Here is a 13964-nt window from a genome sequence, read left to right as displayed (position 1 = left end):
GCAGTCAACCCCTCGCTGCCGTCAAGTAACGGATCTGGCATCTCCGTCCTCAACTGAAGCGAACCGAAACCCTAAATTTTTTTTTATTTTTGTTTTTTGTTTTTATCCTCGTTCTGTCTTCGCTTCCTCTTCACTTCAAATCTCAGAGATGAGAGAGAGGGTAGAAAAAGAGCGGCGATTTAAAATGATTTTTGTTTATATGATTTGTAAAAGAGTTAAGATAAACTTGCGGTATGATTACCGCTTCAAAGTGAAGGGACCAGCCCCTGTTATAACTCCACGTGGCAAGCGTGTTGGGATTTGGACGGCTGAAGGGTGAGCGTATCCCGATTTCTGCTTTGTTCTGTCGAGACGTAATCGGCTGTTTGAGATAGAATACCGTACAGGAAAATACAACGAATAGATTGCTTTCGCGTGATTGTGTTTTCGACGGGAGCTGTAGTTGTTCTACTGAGATTCCCGTAATTTTTATAGAAGCCCTCACGTGGGAGTCACGAAAGTAAAGCTGGATTTGGGCAAAGAGCAATGTTTATACTTTGGCAAAGATTTGCGTCATCGGTTTACTACCCTATAGTTTCGCCGACTATGCACTTATATACCCTCACTTTTTTTTTAAGCTACTTCACTTGCTTTTGATAACACTGAGAGTGTGTTTGTTTGAAGCGGGAACTCTTGGAAAGTACTGGAAAGCCTTTGACACCATTTGGAAACATAATAAAACAAAATAAAATAAAACTCCAAGGATCTACAATTTCTTTGTTTGTTTCAACAACAAAAAAATTAGAGATTTTTTTAAGAGTGGGAAAAACACTACGTTTTTGGTGGAAACTAATTCCTTTCTACAAGTGAGAAACTGAAGTGGATAAACATGGAAAGATGAGTTTTAATATTAATAAAGGAACGATGTGAAGAATTATTAAAATATAATTTTTTGCTAGGGTATACCATTAAAGCAAAACTAAAAATTTTAAAAGCTCCAGAAGATAACACCTCATCTTCCTCATTCTCTAAATTTTTTGACATGTGTCATATCATCTAATCCGTCCATTTAAATTGCTATTATAGCTCAACCTTTAATTCAGACATATATATATAATTAATTAGAATATCTTTGGCAATCAATACCTTTAGTAACTAATTCAAATCACAAATATAATCAAATCCCCTTATTTAGGCATTTATTTTCAATATATAGAAAATATATACATTTTAGTTTTTTTTAAATTTAAAAACTCTATTTATCCCGAAATTCAATTTTATTTTTCCTATCATTTTTCCCGTCTCAATTTTTTTACATTTCGATTTTCATGTCTCAATTTTTTTATAGGACTCCAAATCATTATTCTGATCTCCTAGAAATACATCAGGAAATTAATTTAGCACCATTCAATATTTATGTTATTTTAGTTTGTATATTTTTTTCTAATTTTAATTATTTTCAAAAAAAATTAATTTTTTAGATTGTCAGTTTTTAATTCCTACTCTAAATTATTATTTTGATTTATAAAAAATACATTAGGTAATTAATCTAGCAATCATCCAATATTTATGTTATTTTAAAGTTTTGTATTATTTTTAGCGATTTCAATTATTTTCAAATTTTTTGTTTTTCAGATTTTTGGTTTTTGATTCATATGTAACTTTATCTTCAAACCATGGTTCGTTAATTGCTTGGAGGAAAATAATTTAGGTATTTCAACTACCTCCGTCCAATATAGTTTTATCTAAATTTAAGGAGTATTTTTTTAGTTTTAATTGTTATCAAATAATATTAACTTTTTAGATCTTAAGTTTTAATTCCGAGAAATAACTCCTAGATATTTTATCTACAATCCAAGACACTATTAATTGGAGAAAGATTATTCAGGTTCTTATTCTACATCCCTTGAAAATTATTCAGGGTCTTATTCTACAGCCCTTGAATAACTATTTTCAATTTAAATCGTCATGCTTAGTCATGCGAGAACTCTCAAGCGAGCGGAAAGGCCTCATATCGAGCCTGTTAAATTTTTAATATTTTTATATTATTGTAGAAAAAATAAATCAGTGATTTTTAATCTTCAATCCACTATGCTTTTGTTTCTTAGAGAACATAATTTAGGTATTTGATATATTCAGATATTGAATTTTTCTAAAATATATTTTTTGGTCTTTAACATATTACAATAATTGTTTATTTTATTTTAATTTGTGTATTATGTTTTACCCCTTTTAATTATTTTTGAATTTTTTTTAGATTGTTCCTTTTTTACTATGTAATTTTATCTTCAATACACGACTCTTTAATTACTTAGAGGAAAATAATGCAGGTATTTCATCTATCCCATATGATATGATTTTTATTTTAATTTGTATAGTATTTTTTCACTTTTAATTTTTATAAAAATATTACGTTTTTAGAGCTTGAGTTTTAATTCCAATCTACAAAGTCCAATTTGAATTGTTTTTTCATTTTTACATAATTGGAAATTTTTATTTACTAATTTTAAATTTTAATTTGGATTTTATTACATTTTTTAGTTTGTGGTGAAAATATTTTTTTGGTTATTTATAATACTTTTGTAATTAAAATAATCTTAAAATTTTCACAATAAATATATATTTAGTTCTTTAAATATTAAAACAATTTATATATGTTTCTTGAATATATTTTTAGGTTATTAAATTATTATGACCATAAACAATTACAAAAAATATTTTTTATTTTTAAAAATATTATAGAAAATATAATAAATTTTTGAAAATATATTTAGGTATTTTTAGATTTTTAAAATATCTTTGATAATATATTTAATTCAAATCATATTCAGATATAGAACAAATCAATTTATAATTAGATATTCAGATATAAAGAAAATTAATTTATTATCAATTAGTTTACCTTCAACGATATTTTTAATAACTAATTAAAATCACAAATAAAATAAAATCCCCAAGTGTTTCTTTTCAAATTAGATATTTATGTTATAATATACTAAAGAAATAAAACAAGAGACAAAAGACAAGAGAAGAAGAGAAATTGTAATCTTTTATTCAACCTTATTCTATTTCCATACATCGTATAATTTATAGATACATGATGGAATACAAAAGAACATGAAATTAATAGTCCACATACAAAGTAATGTCCACATACATTTTGTCTTTTAGATATCAACAAAATGTCTTTTATATTTTAACACTCCCCCTTGGACATTACTTCGAAATGTCAATGCCTCGTTAAAAACCTCACTAGAAAAACCCAGTGGGATAAAAACTAGTCGAGGAAAAGAGTACACGACATTAGTAGATTCTTATTGCATTAGTTGCCTCATTAAAAACCTTTAACTAAGAAAACCCTGTGGGACAAAACTTAGCAAAGGGAAAAAGAGTACAACTATAGATCTTCGGGATCCAAACTTGTGTTGCATTAGTTGCCTCATTAAAAACCTTTAGCTAAGAAAACCCTGTGGGACAAAACTTAGCAAAAGGAAAAAAGAGTACAACTATAGTCCTTCAAGGCACAATCTTCGGGATTGCGTTAAAAATTCGCTCCCCCTTATGATGACAATCTTCTGAGTCTATGCTAAGAAAAACCTAGTGGGACAAAACTTAGCGAAAAGGGGCAAATTATGATAATAGACATTCAGGACCCAATCTTCAGGATTGTTCTTTAAGAATTTGCTCCCCCTGAAGAAGATAGTCTTTCAAGTCTATGCATATTGTGAACATATTTCTCATAAGTTGATGTAGGCAGAGATTTAGTGAACAAATCTGCAAGATTGTCACTTGAGCGAACTTTTTCGATGGTGATTTCGCCATTCTTTTGGAGCTCATGTGGATAAAAGAATTTTGGCGCAATATGATTTGTCATGGTTCCTTTTACATATTCACTGCTCATTTGTGCAACACAAGCTGCATTGTCCTCATAAAGGACAATGGGGGTAATATCATCTTTCGCTAGACCACACGAGCCACAACTATGTCGTATCAACGATCTTAATCATACACATTCTCGTGAGGTCTCATATAAAGCGATAATCTCTGAGTGGTTATAAGAAGTAGTCACCATGGTCTGCTTAACAGACCTTTAAGAAACGACAGTACCACCACAGAGAAAAAAACATAACCAGTCTGGGATCTGACATTATGGAGATCAGACATGTAGCCAGCGTCCTAATAGCCCACCAATGTCATATCTTGGTTTCTTTTATAGAATAGTCCAAGATCTTTTGTACCTTGAAGATAGCGAAGGAAATGTTTAACGACATTTCATTGCCTCCTTATAGGATAAGCACTATACCTTGCTAGCAAGTTCACCGCAAATGCAACGAGATAAAACTTGGTTTTTCCCAAGTCTTTCATTTCAAACTCCGTCTTTAGGCATGAGCTAGCTTCTGTAAGCTCCTTGTGCATTCCAATAACATTTATATCATCAATATAGACTGATATAATACAGAAGTCATTTTCGAATTTCTTTATAAACACACAAGGGCAGACATCATTATTTGCATATCTCCTCTTCAGGAGGAACTCACTCAGTCAGTTATACCACATTCTACCCGACTGTTTTAAGTCGTATAGCGACCTTTATAATTTAATATTATACATGTTGCGATTCTCATTTTCTCTTAATTCAGGAATTTTAAGTCCATCAGGGACTTTCATATAAAAATATTAGCGTCTAATGACTCATATAAAAATGTGGTCATGACGTACATATACTGCATATATAAATTCATAGTTTCTGCCATATGTATTAACTTGCGGAACGTAATACAATCACTAATAGGAGAATATTTTACATCTAAATCGATGTCGGGTCTCTGCGTGAACCCATTGAGCTATGAATCTCGCTTTATATCTCACCACCTTACAATTCTCATTTATTTTTCTTACGAAGACCCATTTATATCCTGCAGGGATGTATGAACTACAGGTTCAAAATACTTTAGCAAGTTCAGCTCAGCCTCAATTGCTACTTTCCATCTCACCTAGTCCGAGTGCTTCAAGCACTCTACTACCGACTTAGGTTCTGGATCCAGATTATTTTGAGCAACTATAGAGGCAACTATGTTGTCGACAACTTTTATATTTATATTATATATTTCTCCTTTTTCACAAATTCGTGGCCACTTCAATTCTTATTTTATGTCAACCAAATCCTCGTCATTTCCCTCAACAATTGGATTTGGCCGTTCCGCATCTCCAATATTATGATTATCAAGTGCACGTGCAATTTACTAGAGATTCCATCTTCAGGATGAACCTCTTCTGGAGGTTATGGGAGTGACTACCTTTCTATATATATAATTTAGTTTGCTGCAGACTTTTATCTTTTACACTAACATGTTTTATATGCTTCTGGCACAATATACTTCTGGCATACCAAATCATCAATGATATATTCAACATGAATATGAGGCTTAGTCACTCTTTTCTTAGCAGATTATCATTTGAACTTCTGGTTCAGTTTGACTAGTACGTGGATATAAATATTGAAGATCTTTTTCACCAATGGAATTTCTTGACATTATTTTGTATTTTGGGCACTAATCTCCCCCTAATGTCGAGAATTGATCTTCAATAAAAATACAGTCAGCGTACTAAATTATAAATTGATCCCCTAACATGGACCATAGGTACTAAATTATTGACAGAGTTTCATAAATAATGTATGTACCTTCACCGAGGTCCCATAGAAGTACGCTATGGTGGTGATATAGAAACATGGACTGCAAATAAATAATACGCAGATGGGAAATGTTTTGCTTCTTCACCACGTATTAGATAAAGGGGGAAAATTGTGATATGCAGTTGGTCGGATTTGGTTTGAATGCCCCATTTAATTTAAGGAATTCCGATAAATCATATTTTGCCCAAGATGACCCAATAGCTCATGCCAGAATTTAAAAGAATTTGGGTCCCTAAATCTCAATAATCCTCGCAACATGGTTAGTATTAGGTTGAATATATGTGTAGTACAACCCTGATTAGAAAGATGGAAGCTTCTCTACAATTAGACTGAATATCTTTAAAACTAAGAAGGGTACGCTTGGATTCTAGATATAATAATGCATCATTGATAATTAATTCCGTACCCATAGGAAGTATTAGTGAAGCTCTGCTAGAGCCTACTCTCAATACATTGTCGTTAGCAATGGTGGTTACACTTCCTTGTATTTCAGTCAAAGTTTGAAAAAAATTTCTATCTGTGTAGTAGCACTATCTACCAAGCACAAGATGGTCTCCTTCTCCATGGGTTGTATGCGAGAGTTGTCATGCTATTATTATTATTTTTTAAATGAAATATTCATATAATAATAACAAAAATAAGGTAAGGGGGGAATAATCATTTAAACAAAACCCATACGAACTTGAAATTGTCTTACAAAAACATGCAAAATAAGTCTCGAAAAATTCCAAATTATCTTAACAAAAGCAACTAGAACATGTCTGAAAAACGAAATAGACTAATAAAACATACATAGATAGTGATAAATAACATGATCACTCCTGGTCACCAAAATCATCAAGCTCCATCTTTAATAAGTCATCATCGTCCAGATTCAGGTTATCATCATAGTTGTCATCTTTCAGGGTCATGTTTGCTTCAGGCAAACTGGCATGATGTTTTTCACCTTGTTTTGACTTCCCCTTTGAGTCCTTCAGCATTCTCTGATAGGCCTCAACCAAATGTTTTGGTGTACGACATGTGCGAGACCAATGGTCCTCACATCCACACCGATAGCAAGCTTGCTTGTTATTTGCAGCCTGTTGATGAGAGTTAGGATTGTTTGAAGGAGATTTATCCTTGTTCTGACCCTTGCCACGGTCCTGAATACCATAAGCATTGCGACGACCACGACGCCTACCACCACGATAAGACCCGCGACCACGTCCACGACCTCTACCATGTCCACGCCCATGAGTATTACTCTGATTTACGGCATGTGCTTCAGGCACAGCTTGCGAACCAACTGGTCTAGCATTATGGTTGCGCATCAGAAGTTGGTTGTGTTTCTCTGCAACTAGTAACGCAGAGATCAATTCAGAGTGTTTTGAATAGTTTTTTGTCCTGTACTACTGCTAGAGTATAAGATTACTTGCATGGAATGTAGAGAGGGTCTTTTCAATCAATTCATCCTCTGTAATGTTCTGCTTACAGAGCTTCAGTTGTGAGACAATGCGGTGGAGAGTTGAATTGTATTCAGTTACGGATTTAAAATCCTGAAATCGCAAGTTCAACCAATCATACTGTGCTTGCGGAAGCATAATAGTCGTCTGTTGGTCAAAGAGATCCTTCAGGGATTGCCATAGAATAGCAGGATCTTTTTCAGTAAGGTACTCATTTTCCAGGTCTTTGTTGAGATGATGACAAAGAAAAATCAATGCCTTTGCCTTCTGGGCAGAGGTGCTCTGAGAAGCTGGATTAATAGTGCTGCTTAAATCACAAGAATCCAGGTAGATTTCAACATCCAAGGCCCAAGTCAAGTAATTGCTGCCATCAATGGCAAGCTCAGCAAATGCCCTTTTGGAGATGTCAGACATTTTTCAGAAATGCTATAATTATCAAAAGAAGATATATCAATCCACCAAATTTATAAAATAATACACTATACAAGGTGTGCATACAAACAGAAGTGAATAAATAAAGGAGCCACAGTGCATGCCTCTGTTCTAATGGGATAAGTGATCAATCAACAGAAGGTGTGCATTTGCAAATTTTATTAAACCAGACTGCATTAATTCAACATATAATAAATGGAAGTTGAGAAAAGCACCAAGACAGGATAACTGATATTTCATGGCCATTATCTGCCTGATCTTAACCCTCTCGAGTTAGTTTAAATTTCATGGTTGTAAAAACCCCGTGGTCCTAGTGGGTGGTCAGTCTTTTCACATACCTTTTCAAATCATGTTCATATTGTATAAGGTCATGCAACTAAATGAATGCACCACATAAAGAATAGTCATGCTCTTAAACAATCCATGCAGAGTTCCCTAATTTATGCAGGAAGAATAGAGACAGCAGAAGTCGCAATGACAGAGGTCACTAAACATATTAAGTATTGATGGATGGCACTACAGTAATTACAAACTGACACTAGAATGAGTTAACCAGATGCGGACGATGCATCTAAATAATGTTCTTTGTCAGAGCATAGTGTTAACAAGTCAGAGTTTAGGAATTTCACAAAAGAAACAGTGTTGGAGTAAACTAGTATGTTCCAAATATATCAAAGGATCACTTTAATCAACTGTGACTAAAAAAAACAACAACAAATTAAAGAAAAATGTATATAAGGAAAACAAGTTAAAGATTATTTACTAGCTAACGAATAATCAAGGGAATTCTAGAAATGTACCACAATGAAATGGTAATACAAACAAGTTAAAGATTATTTACTAGCTGAATGCTAATATCTACGAAGAGAGGAATTCATATAATGAAAACTTGGCTTGAAATTAATAGAAAGTAGAGATCAGCTAACTACTTCTCTTACCATCAGCCAGAGCAGGAAGATGAAAACAACTTACCCTATCCCTTTAATTTTAATTGCTTGTCCATTTGCAGGCTTGCAGAAGATGTACACCTAAAAATCTATTACTACGAACCGATGATCACGAACCGGCTAGAGCCACTCGTGCTGATAACGTGTTATAATATACTAAAGAAATGAAACAAGAGACAAAAGACAAGAGAAGAAGAGAAATTGTAATTTTTTATTCAACCTTATTCCATTTCCATACATCGTATAATTTATAGATACATGATGGAATACAAAAGAACATGAAATTAATAGTCCACATACAAAGTAATGTCCACATACATTTTATCTTTTAGATATCAACAAAATGTCTTTTAGATTTCAACAATTTAGATAAAATCAATTAGAACATCTTCGGTGTGAGATCCAAATCTGATCAAAAAATATTACAGGGATTAAAAAATATTTTTAGTTTTTGAAAACATTACAGCAATTATGAAATTTCTCTAGAGGGGGGTGAATAGGGTATGTGCTAATCTAATCCGATATTAATACTAATTTAAAACTTATTAACTTATATCCTAGCAAATATGAAATACAACAAGTTATATGAACTAGGATATGTAATATAGACAAAGGGTGATATAAACGAGAACAAGTATGCAAATAAGATTGTGCGCAAATAGACAATACAAACACACAATGTGATCACGGAGTTCGGTCACTCTCGAGCAACGTCTCCGCTTCACACTCACGAGGAGAACTCCACTATCCCAAAAGATACTATACAATTTGTTTTCAACGCTCACCGACTAACGTTTACAATACTCACAATGCAATCACACAACACACCCTCTAAGTGTTGGCCTAGCCCGTATCGCCTTCCTCAAGTGCTCGGATTTACAACCTCTCTCTAGGCTTTACTACCGACGTCACTTCTCTTGGAATCGATCACGTCTCTCACCACACACTCCTCTCGGTGTACTTGTGTATTACAAAGTATACTCTCAACAATAAGTACAAATAAAAATAATTTGTTCTCCAATACAAATTGAGAACGAAATAAAGCTCGCTCAATCACACTCACAACCCAAATAAATTATATATGTAAAAATACTCAAGCTCAAATATGGGTGTGTGTGAAATAATATGAATAATAATAAAAACTAAATTCAATATAAAATCTAGCTTAAATAAAATTGATAATCAACAAATAAATATATAAATCTAGAATTGAGTTTAGAGAAAACTTCTCTGAAATAACAAGAGTGAGAGAGAGATGGAATTGAAGCTCAAACACGAAAGAATCAATCTTCTCCTCTTATGAAAATTTCTTCACAAAACAAACTTGAAACCGCTTAAAACTCTTAAACAAACTTAAATCCCTTTGTAAACTTGTTTTAAAATTTTCTTCATTAGATCAGAAGTTAACGGGTATGGGGTATATATAGGATCAAGAAACAAAGACCTAAAATCCAAGATAATATCACAAGACAACAAAATCTGGAAAACTAGTTGTTATGCCAACGGCTACTAGTTCGGTCGACCGGATGACAATGGTCGTTCGACCGAAGGTTGTGCATCGGTCGACCGAACTCAAGTTGTCGGTCGACTAAAACACCCTAAGAAAAAATCTGCTGAAAACTTATGTTCTGGTCGGTCGACTGAAAGGTCATTGTCGATCGACCGAAATATCCTGAGAAGCAAAACTGATGAAAATCGTTCTGGTCGGTCAACCAGAATGCCTTGTGAGGTCGACCAAAAACTCATACATGACAAAACTGTTTGAAAACTGAATTTGAATCGTCTTTAAAAAATATTAAATAAATTCTAAAAAATTTAAAACTTAGAAAATATTTATAAACATGAAAATGAACATGTTACACAGGAAAATTTTCAAATTGCATTTCCCATTTGTGAAAACTCGTCGTTTTGCAAAAAAATCAAAAATACAAAAACGTTAAAACTTGATTTTGATGAAATTTCTTCAAACAAGCTTTGAAACACTTTAAAATAGATTTATCGACTTGGGGAAAGATATAAAATCGTGTTGTTAAGTCTATAATCTAAAACGGCGATAAATCAAAAACCAATGTGTGTGTATGATTTTTGAGCTCTAAGTATTAACACACAAGGTATAAACCTAAACTACAATACCAAGCAATGATCTTCAATTTAGCTTGTCTTGATTACGGATGAAGCTTGAACTTGTACTTGACTTAAAATGCAAAGATTCATTCCGATATTCCTTCCATCATCCAATGGATATGTGTAGGTAATAAAAATTGCTTTTATACAAGAGAACTCAAAACTTCATCTGTTTAAGTTCGCCTGCGTGCTCAAAGCAAGCAAAGCTCGCATGTGAACTTGTCTTGCCCCATTCAAGCTTGCCTGCATTCGAGAGGTCAAGCAGAGCTCCCCTGCAAGCTTGTCTCGCTAACACACTTTGCTTGCCTGCACGAGCCAAAGTTCGCCAATATGGCTTGACTCGCCAGCACGAGTCAAACTTGCCTGTTCGTTTGACTCGCCAACATGAGTTAAGCTCGCCTATTCATTTGACTCGCCAACACAAGTCAAGCTCTCATGTTTGATTGACTCGCCAGCACGAGTCAAGCTCGCCTGTAGGAAGTTCGCCCTCACGAACCAAGCTCGCCTACAGACTCAAGTTCGCCTAACACTTAGGAGGGTCTGCCAGCCGACCCCACCTGTTAGTTAAGCTCGCCTGAGCATTCAGACAGCTCCTAAGCTCGTTCACAAGCCTGTCAGCCTCGCCTGAATAGTGCAGGCGGCTGCTTGCTTGTAGGAGTGGGCTCACCCACGTCCCACGTCCTGGGTAATGAGGTATGGTTCTTATCACCCTTTAGTGGTCACATCCCGCAACTAGGGGAGGGCATGGTGCTCCTCACCTATTAGTGGTCACATCCCACAAGTTAAGGGGGGACCGGGCTTTCCCTTGCCTATTTAAAGACCTTCTTTGCCAACGTGAAAGGGGTCTTGCTCCTGGCTAGTGTTTAGGCTCTTCAAGCAGAGACCTCCATTGGCTTGCTTGGTCGAGTATTCTTGGTTGTAAGCTTGGATTTTTGAAGTAGACTAAATGTAAACGCTCAGATTTGAGACTCTTGGCTCTTTGCAAATTCTTGCATGTTAGCCTTCTCTAAGCATTCGGCCCTGATACTCATCAAGTTCCGGTATAATCGAACTCAATCACACAAGAGCTTCTACTGCGCACTGAAGCTCAACCGCAACTTCGATTGGATCGTCCAAGAGAAGCAAACTCGACACAAGCATTCGAGGGAGGCATCCTATCGCTACCGAAGAATCGACGTTAAACAAGAAGAGCATTCTCTTCGCTTCTGTTATAATCTTTTTGATTCTTGATTTGTAATAAGTAATTCTTTTCAATACAAATCTCCATTGAGAACCAAAATTTTTATGCCGAACAGAAGATAGCAACCACAGTAGGAGAAACTATTTCTTCAACTAAGATGGTGGTGATGCAGTTCAGCGAGGTTGTTGCGGGAACTATCGTCGAGTCCTTCTTCATCAAGTTCGATCAAACGAAGTACGAGGAATACTTGTCTTCGGCTTCCTCTTGCGCTAAGACGTCATGCAAACACCAAAAGGTTGTCCGTGTGAGTCATCCCAAGCAAATCAAGAGCTCTACTCGAGCAAGCATTGGAGGTTCTATTACCCCTAAGGCTGATGAGACCAACCAAGATGCTAAGAATGAAAGCCAAGTTCCCAATTCTAGCGAACTACGTCAATCAGGAGAGCCCACCAACTCAGGCAGGTTTCGCTCCATTGGCAAAGTTCCTAAATATGGTGAACTCAGTGTCCTAAGCGAGGATGACAATTCAGGCGAGCTTTGCTCTGCGAGCAAGATTCCTAATTCTGGCGAATCGCTCAAATCAGGTGAGTCCGCCAAATTAGGCGGACTTCACTTTGAAGACCAAGTTCCCAATTAAGCGAACTGCGTTAATCAGGAGAGCCCACCTACTTAGGCGGGCTTCGCTCCATTAGCAAAGTTCCCAAATCTGGCGAACTCAACAATTAAGGCGAAGTTTCTAATTCTGGCGAACTTCGCAAATCTGGCGAACTCTGCAGTTTAGGCGGGCTTCATAAAACAAGCAGACTTCATCAAGCTCGTCTGATAGCCTAAGCTCGCTTGCAAGCTCAAACAGGCGGACTTTACCAGGCTCGCCTGATGGCTCAAGTTCACCAGATGGCTGAACTTCGCCAACAGGCCCGAGCTCGCCTAACGGCTCAACTTCGTCCACAAGCCGATCTTCGCTAGAAAGGCAAAACACCAGCTCTCCAGGCAGGCGCACTGCACCAAGCTCGCCCAACAAGAAAGCCTCGCTAGGTTGGACCTTGCCAACACATGCGAGCTCGCCAACAGACGCAAGCTCGCCTAATAGGTGAGCCTCGTCATGTTGAACTATGCCAATAGGCCTAAGCTCGCCTGTCAAAGCAAGTTCGCCTGTCGAGGCAAACTCGCCTGATTCCAACACTTGGTAATTTTTCCAAGTGTTCTTTCAAATGCTCTCTTGATCCCTCCTCTCACAAGAACCCGGTTGGTCCTTCTGAAACTAGATGTTATCTCCATCAACCTACATCAGATTTTAGGGAGTACTTGACTCACAAACGTATGATTCATAAGAAAAATCCTACTTGTCATTGCGAGAGGCTTATTACAGCAGTACTCATTGACTACCGATGTGCTTAACTATCAAAGCCTTTGGTGTTCGAGAGGCTGTTTAAGAAACCACTAGAGGCAATACCTCCTCGCCGCAGACGAAATCATCACAGGAGATCAGCTTTCGATGATATGGAGTTCCCCGCCGCAACTATCAATGTGATGGGGAAGTCCAAGGCCAAGAATTCAGATTCCTTGGATCTTGGATTCTCATCAGAATTGAAAAGCCTCCCCATTGAGCGTGAAGGTATCTACCAACACACTCGCGCCCATACGGGGGTGGCCATTCCGTTTGATTACACACGCTTAGCTCCCGACTCTGATGATGATGACGATGATTGTTCGATAGTGGCAACATCTCAAACTTCAAGCTCTATTTAGGGCGAAAGCACGGAAGTGCACATGACCGACATCCCTGATGAGATATCTAAGAGATTCAACGAGCAACAAGCAACCATCAACCCTATGAAGGAGATAATGAAGCAGCTTCTGAGTGAGAAGAAGAAGAAGAAGAGAAAGAGGACTTCGTGGACTTCGCGGACTTCGCGGAAATCCTCGAAGCACAAAGAGCGGGTGCCTACTCCTTCTCACTCCTCATCCGAGTCATCTGGAGGAGCATCATCTTCAGGTCATAATCCAAGAGACAAAAGACTCGACGAGTTACAAAGTCAACTCGACGCCTTGAAGCTCCAGAAGAACAGGAACGAGCTAGGAGTGATCAGACCGTATCCAGTTGAATGGGATACGGTCTCCCACTCGACAATGTTCAAGCCACTGGACCTCCTGTAGTTTGATGG

The 13964-nt window shown here is 36.4% G+C and overlaps 1 protein-coding gene across 1 annotated transcript; it reads right to left on the bottom strand.

The window, feature by feature from the left end:
* On the bottom strand, positions 6490-7530 carry LOC109821724. Its single transcript, XM_020387887.1, has 2 exons — positions 7086-7530; positions 6490-7004 (listed from the first exon to the last, which is right to left on the bottom strand). The coding sequence occupies exons 1-2, from the start codon at positions 7528-7530 to the stop codon at positions 6490-6492; spliced, it is 960 nt and encodes a 319-aa protein (XP_020243476.1).

The sequence above is a fragment of the Asparagus officinalis genome, chromosome 8, assembly GCF_001876935.1.
Source record: "Asparagus officinalis chromosome 8, Aspof.V1, whole genome shotgun sequence".
Classification (NCBI taxonomy): domain Eukaryota; kingdom Viridiplantae; phylum Streptophyta; class Magnoliopsida; order Asparagales; family Asparagaceae; genus Asparagus; species Asparagus officinalis.
Note: the sequence above shows the minus strand (reverse complement) of the source record. Positions and strands in the feature narration are given on the sequence as shown.

Coding starts and splice junctions, on each gene's coding strand:
- LOC109821724 (XM_020387887.1), bottom strand. CDS start 7,530: ATGTCTGACATCTCCAAAAGGGCATTTGCTGAGCTTGCCATTGATGGC. Junction 7,005..7,085: donor CCTCTCTACATTCCATGCAA/GTAATCTTATAC, acceptor TACTAGTTGCAG/AGAAACACAACCAACTTCTG.